Source organism: Crinia signifera, chromosome 7 (assembly GCF_055691185.1).
Source record: "Crinia signifera chromosome 7, ASM5569118v1, whole genome shotgun sequence".
In the NCBI taxonomy this organism is placed as follows: Eukaryota; Metazoa; Chordata; class Amphibia; order Anura; family Myobatrachidae; genus Crinia; species Crinia signifera.
This window is the reverse complement of record NC_139223.1, coordinates 161,117,863-161,141,114: the sequence shown is the minus strand read 5'-3', so window position 1 is coordinate 161,141,114 and position 23,252 is coordinate 161,117,863. Positions and strand designations below refer to the sequence as shown.

Sequence of the window (23,252 nt, the reverse complement as noted above, 5' to 3'; positions counted from 1 at the left end):
ACTAAGATCAACATCGTGGGCGCTGAGATAATACACAAGTACTAAAGAATGTTCCCCTGATGAAGTCTTGTCTAGACGAAACGCGTTGGGTATTTTCATGACACTGTAATACCGATGACAACTCATTGCAGGATCAAAATAAACAATTTTTGGATGAACTTTCTCTCTCTCTCTGAAATTGGATCTTCACATATGGACTGTGTATTTAAACTATACCAGTGCCATACCACTATTGGGTAAAATTTGTGCCAACTAGTTGTCCACGTATGGAGGGCTCCCTGGAAGTCCTTTTCCGGAACGTCCTATAAGCCGCGCGTCAAAGCTGCTTCGACCTCTGCTACGGTCCCATGGCGGTGTCCTTTGAGGGCTGTCTTCACTCTGGGGAACAGGAAATTGTCTGCGGGGGTTTGTAGGGGGGCTAAGGAAGTGTTGCAATGCCATCCGGGCCAGGTAGTCATTGACTACGATGCTGCTGTGGCTTGGGGAATTGTCATCTTCTCAATTCCTGAGTTCAGCACATCACGCACACTTTGCACATTGTCCTTGTTTCTGCTTGTGGAGAGGCGCCTGCGTGGGGTTCGTTTACCACTCTCTCTCTCAACCGTTTTTGAAGCATTTGTGCCATCTCAAAACAGCAGCTGTCACTCCCGAACACTTTCTGGATCTGGATTTTCGGATTCCCACACAGAATTTAATGGTGTAGCGCTGTTCAATAGAACGTTGCATTTTTAAGCTTCAATCAAGACTAGGGACAGGGGTCCACTAAAACCATTATACGAACCGCGTGGAAGCTCATAAGTGAGTGATGCTCGGTGCGTGTGGAGCCTGCGCACTGCGATGTACAGTCACATCAGAAAAGAATAGGTCTCATTACTTTTTATACAAACCCTGTGTGTGTATATATATTTCCATCAGTATATGGAGGAGGGGTGTTCCCTGTATAGGGGGCAGTACAGTATATGGAGGAGGGGTGTTCCCTGTATAGGGGGCAGTACAGTATATGGAGGAGGGGTGTTCCCTGTATAGGGGGCAGTACAGTATATGGAGGAGGGGTGTTCCCTGTGTAGGGGGCAGTACAGTATATGGAGGAGGGGTGTTCCCTGTATAGGGGGCAGTACAGTATATGGAGGAGGGGTGTTCCCTGTATAGGGGGCAGTACAGTATATGGAGGAGGGGTGTTCCCTGTATAGGGGGCAGTATATGGAGGGGTGCAATGTGTATATAGGGGCAGTGTATGATAGGCTTGCTGCTGAGAAGGGTCCTGTGTGTTGTGCAGCATCCTGTGTGTTGTGCAGCGTCCTGTGTATTGTGCAGCGTCCTGTGTATTGTGCAGCGTCCTGTGTGTTGAGCTTCCTGTGAGTTATGCAGAGCTTCTTGTGTGTCGTGCAGTGTCCTGTGTGTCGTGCAGTGTCCTGTGTGCTGCGCAGTGTCCTGTGTGTTGCGCAGTGTCCTGTGTGTTGAGCAGTGTCCTGTGTGTTGAGCAGTGTCCTGTGTATTGCGCAGTGTCCTGTGTGTTGCGCAGTGTCCTGTGTGTTGCGCAGTGTCCTGTGTGTTGCACAGTGTCCTGTGTGTTGAGCAGTGTCCTGTGTGTTGAGCAGTGTCCTGTGTGTTGAGCAGTGTCCTGTGTGTTGAGCAGTGTCCTGTGTATTGCGCAGTGTCCTGTGTGTTACGCAGAGTGTCCTGTGTGTTGTGCAGTGTCCTGTGTGTTGTGCGGAGCGTCCTGTGTGCTGTGCAGTGTCCTGTGTGCTGTGCAGTGTCCTGTGTGTTGTGCAGTGTCCTGTGTGTTGTGCAGTGTCCTGTGTGTTGTGCAGAGCATCCTGTGTGTTGTGCGGAGTGTCCTGTGTGTTGTGCAGAGCATCCTGTGTGTTGCGCAGTGTCCTGTGTGTTGAGCAGTGTCCTGTGTGTTGAGCAGTGTCCTGTGTATTGCGCAGTGTCCTGTGTGTTGCGCAGTGTCCTGTGTGTTGAGCAGTGTCCTGTGTGTTGAGCAGTGTCCTGTGTGTTGAGCAGTGTCCTGTGTATTGCGCAGTGTCCTGTGTGCTGCGCAGTGTCCTGTGTGTTACGCAGAGTGTCCTGTGTGTTGTGCAGTGTCCTGTGTGTTGTGCGGAGCGTCCTGTGTGCTGTGCAGTGTCCTGTGTGTTGTGCAGTGTCCTGTGTGTTGTGCAGTGTCCTGTGTGTTGTGCAGAGCATCCTGTGTGTTGTGCGGAGTGTCCTGTGTGTTGTGCAGAGCATCCTGTGTGTTGCGCAGTGTCCTGTGTGTTGTGCAGAGCATCCTGTGTGTTGTGCGGAGTGTCCTGTGTGTTGTGCAGAGCATCCTGTGTGTTGCGCAGTGTCCTGTGTGTTGCGTGGAGTGTCCTGTGTGTTGTGCAGAGCATCCTGTGTGTTGCGCAGCGTCCTGTGTGTTGTGCAGAGCATCCTGTGTGTTGTGCGGAATGTCCTGTGTGTTGTGCAGAGCATCCTGTGTTGTGCGGAATGTCCTGTGAGTCGTGCAGAGCGTCCCGTGAGTCGCGCAGAGCATTCTGTGAGTTGTGCAGAGCTTCCTGTGAGTCGTGCAGAGCATCCCGTGAGTCGCGCAGAGCATTCTGTGAGTCGCGCAGAGCATCCCGTGAGTCGCGCAGAGCGTCCTGTGAGTCGTGCAGAGCGTCCTGTGTGTTGAGCGTAACAGAATTGGGGTTTTTGCTTATTGCAGGTCAGTACGGTCGCTGGGCGCCGCAGTTTTATCGGGGTTGCAAAGAAATGAAACAAAATAATAATCTTTTCTGATCTCAGCTCTATCTCATCACCCAAGTGTTCTCTGTTTTACAAATATCAATTAGATTTAATTCAAATTTTCTGTCCGTTTAGCATCTAGCGTCTGACCAAGACCGTGTAGCAGAAACTCAAAAAGTTGTGATAAACAGGAAGCAAAAACAAAACAAAAAAAAAAGATTAATGGCATCGACACGGAAGACATGCGTTGTTCCTTACTTAAATCCCCATCCAGTCCCCCCAAGGACAATAGCTGCTACCAGGATGGCCCCAGCAATGGAACCTATTATAAGGTTGGTGGCGCTAGGACCTGCGGTATACATAATGATGGGAAGAAAAACGTAAGAACCAACCACAAAAGGGAAACGCAGACAGATCATCTCGCAGCCTGGCGCAGGATATACATATAGACATTGCGCTGCGCCCTCCTCGTCTGGGGCTTGTAACATTTGCTAAAGGAGAACACACTTGTAGGGGCCTCATTCACTAAGCACTGTAATGCGGCATCACATGACTGGGGGGGGGGATATTTTAGGGAAGGACTCGTTCCTTTCAGAGGTGTTACTTTATCCCTGCAATGCCTCCGTCAGCAGAAGAGCTAACACTCTGAAACACTGGGCTTATATGGGACAGACATTGCTGATACAGTAATTAGTCACAAGTGCTGGCGTTGTGTGTCCGTCAATTACACCACTCACAGCGAAATGAAGATGTTTTCCTGTTCTGACACTTAAGCATCGCTGACGCTGTGTTAAGCCGCGTAACTTTCATTTATACTTTTACTAGGGTGAATGAGGGGTCATCCACCCCGAGTGGTAATTAGAACACGTAACACACGACATTCTCCTTGGCATATATACAACACATCAAAGCGATCTGCCTGGCATGTATCCAACAAGGCAGCGCCAGCGAGCGGTCACAAAGCGCAATTTTCTCCTAGCCGTGCAGAGAACACTTGAAGGAAATTGGAAGCCCTTGTGATAATAGCAGCGTCTGAGCACTTCCATGTGCAAACATCACACGTTGTTCCCTGCTGCAGCAGGATGGCACGGGCTGGCAAGAATGCCCTGTGTGGGTGCACATGTACCAGGAGGGGCAGATTTGCTCCACGGCTACATGGACGCCGACTGTGGCATCAGACGGATGGGAATTAGTGGGCTGTAAAGGGAATAAGTGCACAATGCGATGAGACCTGAGAGGGGGGGGGGGGGGGGGGTGTCACGGAGGGGTAGGGGGGTTATGCTGCCTACAAGCAGAGGCTGCGAATGGCCAGTAAGTGGCCGTGCATCTTGTGAGGCCTCTATTACCATTCAGCAATGTCCGTTACCTGCTAACAGAAGTCATCGTATAACAAACATAAACCTTTATGGGTCTTATACAGCAGCGGACATGCACACACTGATCAGGCAACAGCGCAGCACGGCTTCCGTATCCGCTAGCAACACCGCTCTGCAGAACTTACCTGCTGGAGACACATTTGGCACAAATCATTATAACATCGGCTAACATAGGCAGGTGTGGAAAGCACAATAATAACAACTCATTACTCAATAATGGGGAACATAGTAAGAATACACGTGCAGTGCTGGTATATGTTGTTGCTACATTCCACCTATGGGGATCTAGAAGTTCTCAGGTTCTAGTTGAGAAGATTCCAGGTGTGCGGCTGTGGCTCAAGGTTTCATCACTTATAAAGCTGGCCATACATTTACAGATTTATTGTCAGATCTGGCTGGTTGGAACAAAAACCTGGTTATGGATGAGAGCAAAAGACAGTGAAAATGTGCTTAAAAATGCTGGAAAACTGCCAAACTGTCACTCAGATATTACCAGGTGTTTGTTCCAACCAGCCAGATCTGACAATAAATCTGTAAATGTATGGCCAGCTTTAACGGCCTTATTCTGATGATAATATCACCGACGGTAACCGCCAGCCAAGTCCCCAATCTAAAGACTGTTACCATCACACACTGGCAAACACTTGTCACTACAACTAAAACACACTACACAAAAATGCATCACGTAACTGTGGTGGCTACATGTAACAAGTAACTCCGTGTCTCCACAATAGCTGCAAGCCTACACAGACACACAACACACCACAGTATGCCACATCCAACTAATATATAACAGTATAACACCACAGTATGCCACGTCCAACTAATATATAACAGTATAACACCACAGTATGCCACGTCCAACTAACATATAACAGTATAACACCACAGTATGCCACATCCAACTAAAATATAACAGTATAACACCACAGTATGCCACATCCAACTAATATATAACAGTATAACACCACAGTATGCCACGTCCAACTAATATATAACAGTATAACACCACAGTATGCCACGTCCAACTAACATATAACAGTATAACACCACAGTATGCCACATCCAACTAATATATAACAGTATAACACCACAGTATGCCACATCCAACTAATATATGACAGTATAACACCACAGTATACCACATCCAACTAATATATAACAGTATAACACCACAGTATGCCACATCAACTAATATATAACAGTATAACACCACAGTATACCATGTCCAACTAATATATAACAGTATAACACCACAGTATGCCACATCCAACTAATATATAACAGTACAACACCACAGTATGCCACATCCAACTAATATATAACATTATAACACCACAGTATGCCACGTCCAACTAATATATAACAGTATAACACCACAGTATGCCACGTCCAACTAATATATAACAGTGTAACACAACAGTATGCCACGTCCAACTAATGTATAACACCACAGTATACCACATCCAACTAATATATAACAGTATAACACCACAGTATGCCACATCTAACTAATATATAACAGTATAACACCACAGTATGCCACGTCCAACTAATATATAACAGTATAACACCACAGTATGCCACGTCCAACTAATATATAACAGTATAACACCACAGTATACCACATCCAACTAATATATAACAGTATAACACCACAGTATGCCACATCTAACTAATATATAACAGTATAACACCACAGTATGCCACGTCCAACTAATATATAACAGTGCAACACCACAGTATGCCACGTCCAACTAATATATAACAGTGTAACACCACAGTATGCCACGTCCAACTATTATATAACAGTATAACACCACAGTATGCCACATCCAACTAATATATAACAGTATAACACCACAGTATACCATGTCCAACTAATATATAACAGTATAACACCACAGTATGCCATGTCCAACGTATATGACACCACAGTATGCCATGTCCAACTTATATATAGCACCACAGTATGCCACATCCAACTTATATATAACACCACAGTATGCCATATCCAACTTATATATAACACCACAGTATGCCACGTCCAACGTATATATAACACCAAGGTATGCCATGTCCAACTTATATATGACAGTTTAACACCACAGTATAACACCACAGTGTGCCACATCCAAACGGATTCAGTATTGAATCCCGGCGGTCGGGATCCCGGCGTTCAGAATCCCGACGCCGGAATCCCGACAGCCGAAATGCCGACAAGGGGGGGACGTGGATCGTCAGTATAACAGTATAACACCACAGTATGCCACGTCCAACTAATATATAACAGTGTAACACCACAGTATGCCACGTCCAACTAATATATAACAGTGTAACACCACAGTATACCACATCCAACTAATATATAACAGTATAACACCACAGTATGCCACATCTAACTAATACAGTATATAACAGTATAACACCACAGTATGCCACGTCCAACTAATATATAACAGTGCAACACCACAGTATGCCACGTCCAACTAATATATAACAGTGTAACACCACAGTATGCCACGTCCAACTAATATATAACAGTATAACACCACAGTATGCCACGTCCAACTAATATATAACAGTGTAACACAACAGTATGCCACGTCCAACTAATATATAACAGTATAACACCACAGTATACCACATCCAACTAATATATAACAGTATAAAACCACAGTATGCCACATCTAACTAATATATAACAGTATAACACCACAGTATGCCACGTCCAACTAATATATAACAGTGCAACACCACAGCATGCCACGTCCAACTAATATATAACAGTGTAACACCACAGTATGCCACGTCCAACTATTATATAACAGTATAACACCACAGTATGCCACATCCAACTAATATATAACAGTATAACACCACAGTATACCATGTCCAACTAATATATAACAGTATAACACCACAGTATGCCATGTCCAACGTATATGACACCACAGTATGCCATGTCCAACTTATATATAGCACCACAGTATGCCACATCCAACTTATATATAACACCACAGTATGCCATATCCAACTTATATATAACACCACAGTATGCCACGTCCAACGTATATATAACACCAAGGTATGCCATGTCCAACTTATATATGACAGTTTAACACCACAGTATAACACCACAGTGTGCCACATCCAAACGGATTCAGTATTGAATCCCGGCGGTCGGGATCCCGGCGTTCAGAATCCCGACGCCGGAATCCCGACAGCCGAAATGCCGACAAGGGGGGGACGTGGATCGTCAGTATAACAGTATAACACCACAGTATGCCACGTCCAACTAATATATAACAGTGTAACACCACAGTATGCCACGTCCAACTAATATATAACAGTGTAACACCACAGTATACCACATCCAACTAATATATAACAGTATAACACCACAGTATGCCACATCTAACTAATATATAACAGTATAACACCACAGTATGCCACGTCCAACTAATATATAACAGTGCAACACCACAGTATGCCACGTCCAACTAATATATAACAGTGTAACACCACAGTATGCCACGTCCAACTAATATATAACAGTATAACACCACAGTATGCCACATCCAACTAATATATAACAGTGTAACACCACAGTATACCACATCCAACTAATATATAACAGTATACCACCACAGTATGCCACGTCCAACTAATATATAACAGTATAACACCACAGTATGCCACGTCCAACTAATATATAACAGTATAACACCACAGTATGCCACATCTAACTAATATATAACAGTATAACACCACAGTATGCCACGTCCAACTAATATATAACAGTATCACACCATAGTATGCCACGTCCAATTAATATATAACAGTATAACAGCACAGTATGCCACGTCCAACTAATATATAACAGTATAACACCACAGTATACCACGTCCAACTAATATATAACAGTATAACACCACAGTATACCACGTCCAACTAATATATAATAGTATATCACCACAGTATACCACGTCCAACTAATATATAATAGTGTAACACCACAGTTTACCACATCCAACTAATATATAACAGTATAACACAACAGTATACCACGTCCAACTAATATATAACAGTATAACACCACAGTATGCCACATCCAACTAATATATAACAGTATAACACCACAGTATGCCACGTCCAACTAATATATAACAGTATAACACCACAGTATGCCACGTCCAACTAATATATAACAGTGTAACACCACAGTATACCACATCCAACTAATATATAACAGTATAACACCACAGTATACCACATCCAACTAATATGTAACAGTATACCACGTCCAACTAATATATAACAGTGTAACACAACAGTATACCACATCCAACTAATATATAACAGTGTAACACCACAGTATACCACATCCAGCTAATATATAACAGTGTAACACCACAGTATACCACATCCAACTAATATATAACAGTGTAACACCACAGTATACCACGTCCAACTAATATATAACAGTATAACACCACAGTATGCCACGTCCAACTAATATATAACAGTATACCACCACAGTATGCCACGTCCAACTAATATATAACAGTGTAACACCACAGTATACCACATCCAACTAATATATAACAGTGTAACACCACAGTATACCACATCCAACTAATATATAACAGTGTAACACCACAGTATACCACATCCAACTAATATATAACAGTATAACACCACAGTATGCCACGTCCAACTAATATATAACAGTATACCACCACAGTATGCCACGTCCAACTAATATATAACAGTGTAACACCACAGTATACCACATCCAACTAATATATAATAGTGTAACATCACAGTATGCTACATCTAACTAATATACACCACAGTATGCCACGTCTAACTATTATATAACAGTGTAACACCACGTCCAACTAATATATAACAGTGTAACACCAAATCCAACTAATATATAACAGTATAACACCACAGTATGCCACGTCCAACTAATATATAACAGTATAACACCACAGTATACCACGTCCAACTAATATATAACAGTATAACACCACAGTATGCCACATCTAACTAATATATAACAGTATAACACCACAGTATGCCACGTCCAACTAATATATAACAGTATAACACCACAGTATGCCATGTCCAACTAATATATAACAGTATAACACCACAGTATGCCATGTCCAACGTATATGACACCACAGTATGCCATGTCCAACTTATATATAGCACCACAGTATGCCACATCCAACTTATATATAACACCACAGTATGCCATATCCAACTTATATATAACACCACAGTATGCCACGTCCAACGTATATATAACACCAAGGTATGCCATGTCCAACTTATATATGACAGTTTAACACCACAGTATAACACCACAGTGTGCCACATCCAAACGGATTCAGTATTGAATCCCGGCGGTCGGGATCCCGGCGTTCAGAATCCCGACGCCGGAATCCCGACAGCCGAAATGCCGACAAGGGGGGGACGTGGATCGCCCCCCCCCTTGCGGGCTCGCTGCGCTCGCCACGCAGCGGGCCCGGTGCCTCGCTACGCTCGGCACACTAATTTATTCTCCCTCCAGGGGTGTCGTGGACACCCCTGGAGGGAGAAAGTGTCGGCATTTCGGCGGTCGGGATTCAGGCGTCGGGATTCTGAACGCCGGGATCCCGACCGCCGGGATTGTAACTGCATCCCCATCCAAACAGCTTATATATGACAGTATAACACCACAGTATGCCATACCCAACTTATATATAGCACCACAGTATCCCATGCCCAACTTATATATAACACCACAGTATGCCACGTCCAACTCATATATAACACCACAGTATGCCACGTCCAACTTATATAACACCACAGTATGCCACATACAACTTATATATAACACCACAGTATTCCACTTCCAGCTTACATATAACACCACAGTATGCCATGTCCAAGGTATATATGACACCACAATATGCCATGTCCAACTTATATATAAAACCACAGTATGCCATGTTCAACTTATATATAACACCACAATATGCCACGCCCAACTTATATATAACACCACAGTATGCCATGTCCAACTTATATATAGCACCACAGTATGCCACATCAAACTTATATATAACACCACAATATGCCATGTCCAACTAATATATAACACCACAGTATGCCACGTCCAACTATATACCAGTATAACACCACTGTACGATAACAGTGCCCAAACAGCTTATATATAACAGTATAACACCACAGTATAATAATGGGGTCCTAAACCTCTAACAAGGAAGCATGTCTTACATATAAACAGGATGCAGTCGGCATCCTGGAGGTCACAATCCCAACCATCAGAATTACAGTGGGATTCTGAAGGGTGAAAATGCAGACAACTTGAAGAGGTAAATAATGTACCAGGGGAGGGTTAGGGCTAGACTGTGGAAAGGGATAGTAAGGGTTAGACTGCAGAAGGCGGACCTTAGGGTTAGACTGCGGAAGGCGGACCTTAGGGTTAGACTGCGGAAGGCGGACCTTAGGGTTAGACTGCGGAAGGCGGACCTTAGGGTTAGACTGTGGAAAGGGATAGTAAGGGTTAGACTGCGGAAGGCGGACCTTAGGGTAAGACTGCGGAAGACGGACCTTAGGGTTAGACTGCGGAAGGCGGACCTTAGGGTTAGACTGCGGAAGGCGGACCTTAGGGTTAGACTGCGGAAGGCGGACCTTAGGGTTAGACTGCGGAAGGCGGACCTTAGGGTTAGACTGTGGAAATGGATAGTAAGGGTTAGACTGCGGAAGGCGGACCTTAGGGTTAGACTGCGGAAGACGGACCTTAGGGTTAGACTGCAGAAGGCGGACCTTAATGTTAGACTGCGGCAGGCGGACCTTAGGGTTAGACTGCGGAAGGGAATAATTAGGGTATACAGCAGAAGGGGATGGTTAGGGTTATACTGGGGAAGGCAGAGCTTGGGTTAGACTGCGGAAGGGGATGATTAGAGGTATACAGAAGAAGGGGATGGTTAGACTGTGGAAGGCGGAGGTTAGGGTTAGACTGCAGAAGGTAGAGCTTGAGTTAGACTGCGGAAGGGGAGTTTTTGGGTTAGACTGTGGAAGGCAGATCTTAGGATTAGACTGCGGAAGGGGATGATTAGGGTTAGACTGCGGAAGGGGATGATTAGGGATACACTGCAGAAGGGGATATTTAGGGTTAGACTGAGGAAGGGGATGGTTAGGGTTAGACTGAGGAAGGGGATGGTTAGGGTTAGACTGCAGAAGGGGATGGATAGGGTTTGATTGCAGAAGGGGATATTTAGGGTTAGACTGCAGAAGGGGATCGTTAGGGTTAGACTGCAGAAGGGGATGGTTAGGGTTAGACTGCAGAAGGGGATGGTTAGCGTTAGACTGTGGAAGGTGATGGTTAGGGTTAGACTGCAGAAGCGGATGTTTAGGGTTAGACTGCGGAAGGTGATGGTTAGGGTTAGACTGCGGAAGGCGATGGTTAGACTGTGTAAGGTGGCTGCGAAAGGGGATGGTTAGCGTTAAACTACAGAAGGGGATGTTTAGGGTTAGACTGCAGAAGGGAATGGTTAGGATTAGATTGCAGAAGGGGATGGTTAAAATTAGACTGCGGAAAGGGATGGTTAGGGTTAGACTGCGGAAAGGGATGGTTAGGGTTAGACTGTGGAAGGTGGAGCTTAGGGATAGACTGCGGAAGGGGATATTTAGGGTTAATCTGCAGAAGGGGATGGTTAGGGGTAGACTGCAGAAGGGTATGGTTAGGGTTATACTGTGTAAGGTAGAGCTTAGGGTTAGGCTGCAGAAGGGGATGGTTAGGGTTAGACTGCAGAAGGGGATGGTTAGGGTTAGACTGTGTAAGGCGGAGCTTAGGGTTAGACTGTGTAAGGCGGAGCTTAGGGTTAGACTGCGGAAGGGGATGGTTAGGGTCAGACTGTGTAAGGCGGAGCTTAGTGCTTGACTGTGTAAGGCTGAGTTTAGGATTAGACTGGGGAAGGTTAAGGTTAGACTGAGGAAGGGGATGGTTAATGTTAGACTGCAGAATAGGATGGTTATGGTTAGACTACAGAAGGGGATGGTTAGGTGCAGGATGTGAGAGGGATAGTTTGAGGTTAGGGTTAGACTTTGGAAGGGGATGGTTAAGGTTAGATTGTGAAACATGGAATTTAGGGCTAGATTGAGTAAGGCGGAATTTATGGTTAGACCGCAGAAGGTTAGGGTTAGACTGCAGAAGAGGATGGTTAGGGTTAGACTGCAGAAGGGGATGGATAGGGTTAGACTGCAGGAGGGGATGGTTAGGTGCAGGATGTGAGAGGGCTAGTTTAGGGTTGGGTTTAGCCATAGAATACTTACCAAAGATCGCTGGCTTTTTCATGGTTGGGATCCTAGCGGGCAGGATTGTGTACCCAACCAGTTTAAACTTAAGACATGCTCCCTGGATTGAGACTGACCTACACAATTGATATACTGCCCATTTAGTATTTCTAAGGGGCAGATTTAACTAGCACACAGAGGTGTGAGCAATAATAGGGCTACTAGGTTCCTCGGGGCAGCTTGTGGATGGAGTGTGGGTCTGTAACTGAAGAGCTGCTGGCACTTTAGCTGAGAGAACAGCCCACACAATACTGTCCATGGCTATCTGAGTCATTATAATACTACAGGTTACAAGGGATTAGGATTTAGGAATCATTACTATGTGATTACACATCCACTTAACACTCAACAAACATAGTGGAAGTAGCGTCTCTATGGGTGATTCTACTGTATTAATCATGGGAACCACACCCTAGAGATGGTGTCTACCCTAAAGGCACCAATCCCTCAGTTGTATTCTGAAAGTCTGTCCCCGCACTGCGCATAGACGGCAGGCTGGTAGTATAAAGAATGGACCACAGTAACTATCCTGTTATAAATATGGCAGCCAATCACACCATCATCTAATTTTTAGCCTGAAGCATATTTAAAGTGTGAGATAGCGATCACACCAAAAACTTTGACACAAATCAACAAATACATCTAAACAAAGGGCGGTCTCCAATTAGCAGCAGTATTTACCACATATAATTGGATACTCTCTGCATAGTTTGTGTGTAATGCACATAGATCGGACAGCTAGCTTTTTCTGCAAAAGCAAGAATGTCTTCCTTTGAAAACACTAGCAAGGAAAACAAGTAAATCACTGTTTCATGGGTGAAACGTTCGTGGGTGAAACGTTTGTGGGTGAAACGTTCGTTGGCTGGGGCAATCCTGCACCTATTTTCCCATTAGAATTACCATGGCATTTTCCATAACTTTTTACAATAAAACACAATAAGTGGCCTCAGAGGGTGATTTACAGTATATAAATGAGAATTGCCCCTAAACTATCATTTGATTAATGACATTAAAGGGCCACCCTTTTGCAAAACAATGTGTTTTATTGTTTTCTACTGTAACGATTCTATACTAGAGAAAAACTACACAAACCTAGTTCTTATTGAGTTTGGGAGAGGGGAAAACAAGGATAGAATTCATATTATGCCCCACATTGTCCCAGACAGGAGAGGGTCAACACTGCGTAAGCAAATCACATGACAAGGACACGGTCAAATCACATGACTGGTACGGTCATCACCACATGACACAAAGCTAATGGGACAAGTACACATAAGGCTGAGACACACAGTATACTTTTACCTCACACACTAGGTACCAAACATGAAACTTGGAGAAATGCTTACTCTATGCCCCACCCCGTGCCTCCAAATATCACCCCCAGAGCCAGTATGGTCCCTGCCACTGCGCCTATAAGTCTGTTAGTGGCCATGCTCACTGTTTGGAGGGAAAAGGGAGATTATTTTCAGATAATCAGTAACTTTATTCATTGATATGATGTTAAATCAAACAGGTATACTGTAATTCCGCCATTTATAAACACAGGATCATAAATGAATAGGTAACAGAACATTCTCAGTGCCCAGTAAGCGGGCGCTCTCAGGTTGGGTCAATGAATAAATGAATGTGGACAATTGCCATTTTTGGGTAGACAGTTGAAGATATTGTGCCAAGAGTAATTAATGAAGTTGCTGATGTTAATAGTTTCTAAATAATTTTGTTTACATTCATCTAAGGAAATATAACCATCTAAAGCAGATACAATGCATTACTGATGTACACAGAGTCAGGACTTTCTATTACCGCTCACTACAGTTAATGGTATATATAGATAACCCTGTGTACCAGCTAGGCACAATCTCACTTCAAAAAATCAACAAAGGGGAGATTGAAACCAATACAAGTACAACATATCTATCTATCGTATGGTGAATTGGTGGTACTCATGGTTCCAAATTAAAACAACAGTGCCGCCTATTCACCATACTGTCTGTCTATCAATCTATTTTTCCTGCTGTCTGTCTATCAATCTACACCAGCTACCAACCCAGGGAGAATGCCAGATGAACATAACAGTAATATTAGTAACATACTTGAATTCCCCCCTTTGAGATGAGGAGTAGCATAAGCCTTTTTATTATATATATATATATATATATATATATATATATATATATATATATATATATATACATATACATATATATATATATATATATATATATATATATATATATATATATTACTTTGATCAAAATAAATGTTTTTTTTTTTATTCAATTTAACCAAATTGAAGCACTGAGTCTCCCATAGATGGGGAGATGGGTTCTAACCAAATGTCATGTAGCACTGAGTCTCCCATAGGTGTGAGATGGCTTCTAACTAGTGTCATGTACCACAGAGTTTCCCACAGGTGGGAAGATGGGTTCTAATCGATTTCATGTAGCACTGAGTCTCCCACAGTTGGGGATATGGGTTCTAACCCGTGTCATGTAGCACTGAGTCTCCCATAGGTGACGAGTTGGCTTCCAACCAGTACCATGTAGCACTGAGTCTCCCATAGGTGGGGAGATGGCTTCTAACCAGTGTCATGTAGCACTCTTACCCCCAGACCCTGGTCACCCACCCCATACCAATCACTGGCATATAACCCTGTTCTCTCTATACTCTCTCTCATCATGTCTTCCTGTGACACGCTAATCCCATGTGATCTCCAAAATCATCAGAAAAAGACACATTTCATCATACATGTTACACGCAGACAGAACTATCTCAATACACTGCGATATATACATAGGACGACATTCAGTGAGTTATAAAACAAAAAAGTTATTTAGCCCTATAGGTACGTTACACCTTATCTAATTATAGTGTTGTCCTGCCCCAATTCCTGACACCTGCCATATAATGCCTGTGACAATGACTCGCTGACAATCCCCCCTCCACAGTATCACAGTCCACTGATAAAGTAAATGAGAAACAGAATAGAACAGACCCTTGTGCACATCGTCCTTTTTGCTGGCAACCTCTTTCTTTGGGTCATAGATGCTGCAGTCAGTCCCGGCCCACGTGGAACTACATATACAAGTGGCTTCATTGCTGCAAACCTGAAAAGCAACCAGACAGTATTAAGGTGAGGAAAGTGGTGACAATAACTCTGCGTCTGGCCGACCCTGCATCTGTATGACCCGTCACTGCGTCTGGCCAACCCTGCATCTGTATGACCCGCCACTGCATCTGCCCGACCCTGCATCTGTATGACCCGCCACTGCATCTGCCCGACCCTGCATCTGTATGACCCGCCACTGCGTCTGCCCGACCCGCCACTGCGTCTGCTCGAGCCGACCATGCGTATGCCCGACCCACCACTGCGTATGCATGATCTGCTAGTGCTTCTGCTCGACCCACCAGTGCGTCTAGATGACCTGCCAGTGCGTCTGTATGATTGGCCTGGGCATCTGTATGACCCGCCAGTTCGTATGTATGACCCACCAGTGCGTCTGTATGACCTGTCAGTGCGCCTGGATTACCCGACAGTGCGCCTGCATGACCTGCCAGTGCGTACGTATGACCCGCCAGTGCATCTGTATGACCTCTCAGTGCGCCTGTATGACCCGACAGTGCGCCTGCATGACCTGCCAGTGCGTACGTATGACCCGCCAGTGCATCTGTATGACCTCTCAGTGCGTCTGTATGACCTGTGAGTGCGCCTGCATGACCCGCCAGTGCGTCTCTCTCTTCTAGCACAGTCCATGTGTCTGTTAATGTCACTAGATAACACGTATAAGCGACACAAATATTGTATGTGATATAATGTCACTGGGTGTAATGTGTACGGTGCCACCTGAACAGTCCGATCATAGATAATAACTTCTATACAGACCCCCATCTACACAGCGTTGTCCCTCCAGCCACTCACAAGTGACCCCAGCTGGTTCTTACCCCATGTCCAGAGCAGACTTTCCCATTGGAACCCATGGGGCAGCTGCTGATGTTCAGTGACGCAATAGATAGGCACTTCCTGTCCAAGCACATCATGGATGGGCCGCAAGGCGTTCCGTCCTCCACGTAGCCCATATCCGTCTCGTCATCCAGGAGAATATGGGCACCGCTGGTAACCAGAAAGCATGGCATGCATCACGGTGTGCTCATTATACATAGACATGTAGTATTGGGGATGGGGCCTGTCAGACGTACAGATCCGGGAATGTGGCGCATATAGTGATACTGAGCTGGTCAGTCTAGGTGGCACAACTACCACCTGGACTGGAACGCTGCGGCCACAACGTGAGAGATTCTATAGGCCGGGCACAAACATGCCGACGTCTGGGGGTGTATATAACCCCTGTGCCGGGCAATCGCGTCTCCACCAAGCTAATGCGCTATTATCATATATTATTACACGTCTCCGCAGCGCCAGAGAAACGCTGTAATACGCAGGTAATACCAGGAACTGGAGTAACAGAAAGGAGCATGGATCACTAGGTCGACCAAACTAAGGTCAACCGGCCTTAGGTCGACACACAAAAAAGGTTGACATGGCTTTAGGTCGACAGAGTCAAAAGGTTGACAAAAGCACTAGGTCAACATTCAGAAGGTCCACAGTCAAAAGGTCGACGTGTTTTTCACGTGTTTTTTTTTGTACTAAATGTTGACACAGTCAACATGGACACAATAAAAATGCACTGCGTCCCCCCGCATGGCTCGCTGTGTTCACCTGGCTATGAGCTCGGTGCCTCGCTACATTTGGGACACTCATATTCTTCCCCCTCGCTCGGCTAAAAAAATAGTGAAACACCCGATGTCGACCTTTTGACTGTCAACCTTCCCAACCTTCCCAATGTCGACCTAGTGACCCTGACGACCTTCAATGGTCGACATAATGCATGTTGACCTTTTGAACATTAACCTAATGACCGTCTACCAACAGAAATACACGGTAACGGCAGAGAGAACAACAACCACATACAGTAGTTGCAAATGTGGGAATAATACTGACGCTGGGCATAAGGTCAATATATAATAAATAACCGTGTCTGAGAGTGGACATGGTACGAGGGCACTGCTCACAAGCGCTTACATTGTAATAGAGAAAAGGAGGGTGCGGCAGCGCTGGTAAGATACAAGTGTGAGGGAAGCCTGGAGTCGGCAGAGATGTGGGCAGTGAGGTTGACACAGTACGTCGGTTCTCAGGAGACAGGACGCCTTCATGCACTAACATTATTACATGACTGCACCCCAGATATATCATTTCTGCCGCACCCTTATTTGGGCAGGGACACCTTCACCCCCCCACCCCGACCCCCCTCCTGCTCTCTGCCGGCACAAGCTGCTTGAGCCGTCTACACATACAGATACCAGACGTTCTTCTGCGCTGAACAACTGACCCCCAGATTCTGCAGGTGCAAATGCTTCAGATTGCCTACCTGCAGTCCATCACTCGCCCCTGGTGGTTAATGTACGTCGGTGGGATGTCGCCCTCCAATTTGCCAATGCGAGGAATTTTGGACACGTTTGCACAAAGTAGGAACCCGCAGAAGACATCGCTAGAATAAAGACACCCCGTTATTGTTTCTGCGTGCAGTCATACAAATGATATAGCATTTCTGTCCATACAAGCTGCGCTGACTGCTGGTTGGCCGTGAGATTGGGGAACGTGCGAATGGGGAGAGAGACTGGCCTGCAGTGCCGCAGAGATGACGCAGTTTCCATTCGCCGCACGTGTAACATACAGTAATAACGCTGGTGCAATAATGAGCGTCAGTCAGGGCACACTAACCATCCGATCGCCCCTTCCAGGGGGTTGTACATAAATCAGTTGCCTTCCCATTTGTAATGAAAGGGGTATAACTAGAAGTTTTAGGGTGCATCAGCAGAATTGGGGGCTATACAGAGCTGTGCATAAGTCAGGATAGAGGCCTTGCACCAGACCTCTGGCTGCAGGTATACGCTGATAATGATGGCGGCCGGATAGGGGCACAGCTGAGCATAAGCCGAATATCAGTGCGCACCATCTTGCCGTCTACTCTGCACTGGCGAATGCGATATAAAGCAGACTGAATGATGGGAAATAATGTGACTGGGTAATATGGTGCTGATGTAACAGCCGCTGTAATAGTCACTGGCACTACTCACTGCTTGTTGCACTGGATCCAGTTACTGCCGTCCTTCCCACAGTTCCCCTTCTCCGTCCCCTCCACATTCAGCTTCTCGTAACAGTTCTTGTCTGAGCCGGCAGCTTCTGCCAGGATGAGAACAGAGGAAAAGTGATTGTCTGCCAGCGGATGCCACTAGTGGGACTTGTGCTATAATGGGTGGCCTACCCACTCACCCATAACGCAGGGTATTGGGGTCTTATTCAGACCTGGTCACTGCTCTGAGAAATTGCAAAGCCCTGCGATCAGATAGCCTCCACCTGACAAAATCAACACCAGCTCCGTGCAAGATGCGGATGGCCTGCGAAATTCCTGCCAATCGGCGGCTAACTGCAAATCCATTTACAACTCACTCAAATTATGGTACTTGTTTCCTAGCACGGCGCCCACGATATTCATCTTATGCCATCATATCGATCGCATCGCATCACATGCGACCCGATCGCATGTGATGCGATACGATCAGACCCGATTTTTTATTGTACAGGCACGGGGTGATTACTATGTTAAATGCACCCCCATTGTTAACGCCACCCCACTATCAACGTCAACCCGAAGTGTGGCGAGCGCAGCGAGCCAGCATGGGGCAGCGGTACGCATCCTCCGACCTTTTCATACCCCCCTATCAACGTCGGTGTGGAGTTGATTTTATATAGTGTGGCGAGCGGGTTGGCGTTGATAGTGGGGGTGGCGTTAACAATGGGGGTGCATTTAACATTTTAATGGCATGCGATGCGACACAATATTAAAATTGTACAGTGCAGGTCTTAGGACCCGAAAATCGGGTCCCATCGCATACCTTAATTAGTGGTATGCGATGGCATATGATGGGTGCCGTGCTAGGAAACAAGTACCCAAATTATTTCTCCAGTGTGCGCAGTCACACACACTCCCCTCATACACCTGGCTACGCCTGCATTATCCCTGACACTCCCAGATAACAGCCGCTCACCATGTAATGATTCCCCAGTGTGTGCAGTGTGTGTGTAGCCCAGGACTTACTCAGCGGCTGTGATAGAATCAGGCTGATCGAGGGCGGAGCTGACATCACATGACTTCCCCTCACACACCTGGCCACGCCTGCGTATTCCCTGACACTCCCAGATAACAGCCGCTCACCATGTAATGATTCCCCAGTGTGTGCAGTGTGTGTGTAGCCCAGGACTTACTCAGCGGCTGCGATAGAATCAGGGTGATGGGGGGGCGGAGCTGACGTCACATGACTTCCCCTCATACACCTGGCCACGCCTGCATTATCCCTGACACTCCCAGATAACAGCCGCTCACCATGTAATGATTCCCCAGTGTGTGCGTAGCCCAGGACTTACTCAGCGGCTGTGATAGAATCAGGCTGATCGGGGGCGGAGCTGACATCACATGACTTTCCCTCATACACCTGGCCACGCCTGCATTATCCCTGACACTCCCAGATAACAGCCGCTCACCATGTAATGATTCCCCAGTGTGTGCAGTGTGTGTGTAGCCCAGGACTTACTCAGCGGCTGTGATAGAATCAGGCTGATCGAGGGCGGAGCTGACGTCACATGACATCCCCTCACACACCTGGCCACGCCTGCGTATTCCCTGACACTCCCAGATAACAGCCGCTCACCATGTAATGATTCCCCAGTGTGTGCAGTGTGTGTGTAGCCCAGGACTTACTCAGCGGCTGTGATAGAATCAGGCTGATCGGGGGCGGAGCTGACATCACATGACTTCCCCTCACACACCTGGCCACACCTGTGTATTACCTGACACTCCCAGGTAACAGCTGCTCACCATGTAATGATTCCCCAGTGTGTGCAGTGTGTGCGTAGCCCAGGACTTACTCAGCGGCTGCGATAGAATCAGGGTGATCGGGGGCGGAGCTGACGTCACATGACTTCCCCTTATATACCTGGCCACACCTGCGTATCACCTGACCAGTAATAATGGCTGGTTACCACCCACAAACACTGACTTCCTGTCACACAGCAGCCGGCTTGCGTTTAAACAAAAATCTGATTTTTGTTGCTGCTTGGCGTCGTGCGTGTGTACTGTGATCTGTATGCACGTGCAGTCATTCAATAAACGTTTGCTGTATGAATTTACAGAACAGCGATCAGGTTTGAATAGCCCCCCCGGATGCAACTCGGAGGCCGCCAGCGTTGATGAAAACTACACGTCCTTTACTGTTGATATGCGCCCTCTCCGCCATAACACTGCGCCCTCTGTCTCCTAACACTGTCTCTAAAAATGTCAGTCTTGTTCTTGGCACTGGTCTGCAAATGTGGATGCAGCACCGGGACGTATGAAGGCCGGTGGGGGCTGTGTGCAGCGCCACCTCATCCTCCCCACACCTTGTGCCAGAGGTAATCTCTCTTGTGACACTTGCCGTTGCGCAGTGCCAGTGACCTCCAAAAGTTCTGCCCCAGCACCGTACCTCTGAACATGTCACCTGAAAAAATGGCTGCCAGCAGCAGATACAGGGGGCAGGGCTACTCAGTGCACAGCAGGGTCTTACCGCCGACACTGGGACCATCTGATGAAAGAGCTGCACCCACACCAATGTGCAGCCGCGCACCTATGCCACACTTTGCATAAATGGCCTTTTTCTGCCCATCTGTGTTCCACTCCTTATTGAGTTGAGCCCAATTGCGGAACTCTATTTTGCGCTTTTGTAAGTAACCTATTTTACATTTTCTAAATCTTGCGATTGGATATCGCTAACACCACACACAAGTTTTAAAGATCGATCCTGTGAAAAACTGGGAAAAAAAATCATAAAACAAAATAACGATTTCCTCTTCTTCAGGATGCAGTTAATAACTCATAGCGGCGGGAACCACAGTCACACTGTACACGACGCTCTGCTTGCAAAGTGACGTCATCCTGGCCCATACCACCCGCCCCCCCTGTCGTCAGCACATGACACGCCGAGAACTGCACAGACGGGCCATGATTGGCAGCCATTTTTGTTTGCCTCTCAGAGAGATTTATAAGGAGATACCAGATAAATATCTCGTTAGGGAGACTGGCCATGTGGTCCTGAGCGGTAACATCACAATGGTCTAATAACTATCACTGGTATAAATACAGCACCTTCCGGGTGTCACAGTGAGTTAAATCATTTACATATTTATTCAAAATAGTATATTTTTCTGTACAATAACGAAGTCTTTACAAAATGTTTTACGGACACTTTAAATTAATATTAATAGTAATACTGATAATAATATAATTTTTACTTTATGATACTCGTTAAAACATCACATGTAATGAAGGTCAGTATTTTGTTGAATTCGCAGTATAGTTGGACGTTTTCTTACACTTATGTATTAACGTGTGAGAGTTTTTTGCATTTATTTCCCAAATACACTTATTTTATGGTTTTAATACAACTTTCCATTGTAACATTGTTTCCTGTAATATAATGAAGGCCGGATTATTACTGCATGTACATACACAAAGGTTATACACAAGAATGTATTGCAGTCACTTACTTTGTCCCCAGATGTGTTTGCACTGATTGTCCCTCGTCTTGCATTCGCCATTATAACAGCGTCCCTAAAACATATCAGGAAACGCTCAGGAAATGCGCAACACAGCAATATAAGAGATACAATGTGAAATATTCCCTCGCCCTTATGGGGGTGTCATGGGAAAGGGGGGTGTAACACTTGTGCAGACAGTGTCCTTCAGTGGAAGAGCCACACAGCATATATACAACTGCATAGAGCGGGGCCCCGATAGCTGGTGTCAGGGCAGACGGGCAAGGTATCAGTTCAGGAGTAGGACAAAGTGCAGAAAAAGGTTCAACTGTGCCCTTTCCTGCTGAGCCTCAATGCCATAGTATAACACCCAAGACCCCACTGCCGTCAGGCATTTCCCACAGGTCCGAGCATTCTCCCAGTCTTCAGGCTGTTTCTCAAAGTGACAGGACACTGACTGAATCTGATTCTAGTCTTCCAGTCCCTAGTACACTTCCGTAATGGATGCCAGTAAGCCATAAGCTGCCAGAGCCAAACACTAACCATCATCCTACTACCTAACCCTTACCATCGCCCTACTGCCGAACCCTAACCATCACCCTACTGCCAAACCCTAACCATCATCCTACTGCCTAACCTTACCATCATCCTACTGCCTAACCCTTACCATCGCCCTACTGCCTAACTCTAACCATCATCCCACTGCCTAACCTTAACCATTACCCTACTGCCTGACCCTTACCATCGCCCTACTGCCTAACCCTAACCATCGCCCTACTGCCTAGCCCTAACCATCACCATACTGCCTAACCCTTACCATCACCATACTGCCTAACCCTTACCATCGCCCTACTGCCTAACCCTAACCATCGCCCTACTGCCTAGCCCTAACCATCATCCTACTGTTTAAACCTTAACCATCACCCTACTGCCTAACCCTTACCATCGCCCTACTGCCTAACCCTAACCATCGCCCTACTGTCTAACCCTAACCATCGCCCTACTACTGAACCCTAACCATCACCCTACTGTATAACTCTAACCATCACCATACTGCCTAACCCTTACCATCACCCTACTGCCTAACACTAACCATCACCCTACTGCCTAACCCTAACCATCACCCTACTGCCTAACCCTTACCAAAACCCTACTGCCTAACCCTA

At 45.9% G+C, this 23,252-nt stretch overlaps 1 protein-coding gene across 6 annotated transcripts in view; it reads right to left on the bottom strand.

The window, feature by feature from the left end:
- Positions 1-23,252, bottom strand: part of ADAM23 (ADAM metallopeptidase domain 23) — a 211,749-nt gene that overhangs the window by 11,218 nt on the left and 177,279 nt on the right. Inside the window, exons 20-26 of one of the 6 annotated variants that reach the window (XM_083154138.1) lie at positions 22,099-22,162; positions 18,597-18,702; positions 17,888-18,007; positions 16,404-16,572; positions 15,457-15,568; positions 13,808-13,898; positions 2,965-3,055 (exon numbers count right to left, since the gene is read on the bottom strand). In XM_083154138.1, coding sequence (XP_083010264.1) covers positions 3,049-3,055; positions 13,808-13,898; positions 15,457-15,568; positions 16,404-16,572; positions 17,888-18,007; positions 18,597-18,702; positions 22,099-22,162 — 669 coding nt within the window. In that variant the 3' untranslated portion in view covers positions 2,965-3,048. Of the gene's footprint in view, positions 1-2,964; positions 3,058-13,803; positions 13,899-15,456; positions 15,569-16,403; positions 16,573-17,887; positions 18,008-18,596; positions 18,703-22,098; positions 22,163-23,252 lie in introns of those variants that run through there. The other 5 variants (XR_014450838.1, XM_083154137.1, XM_083154135.1 and 2 more) reach the window with 5 other exon arrangements.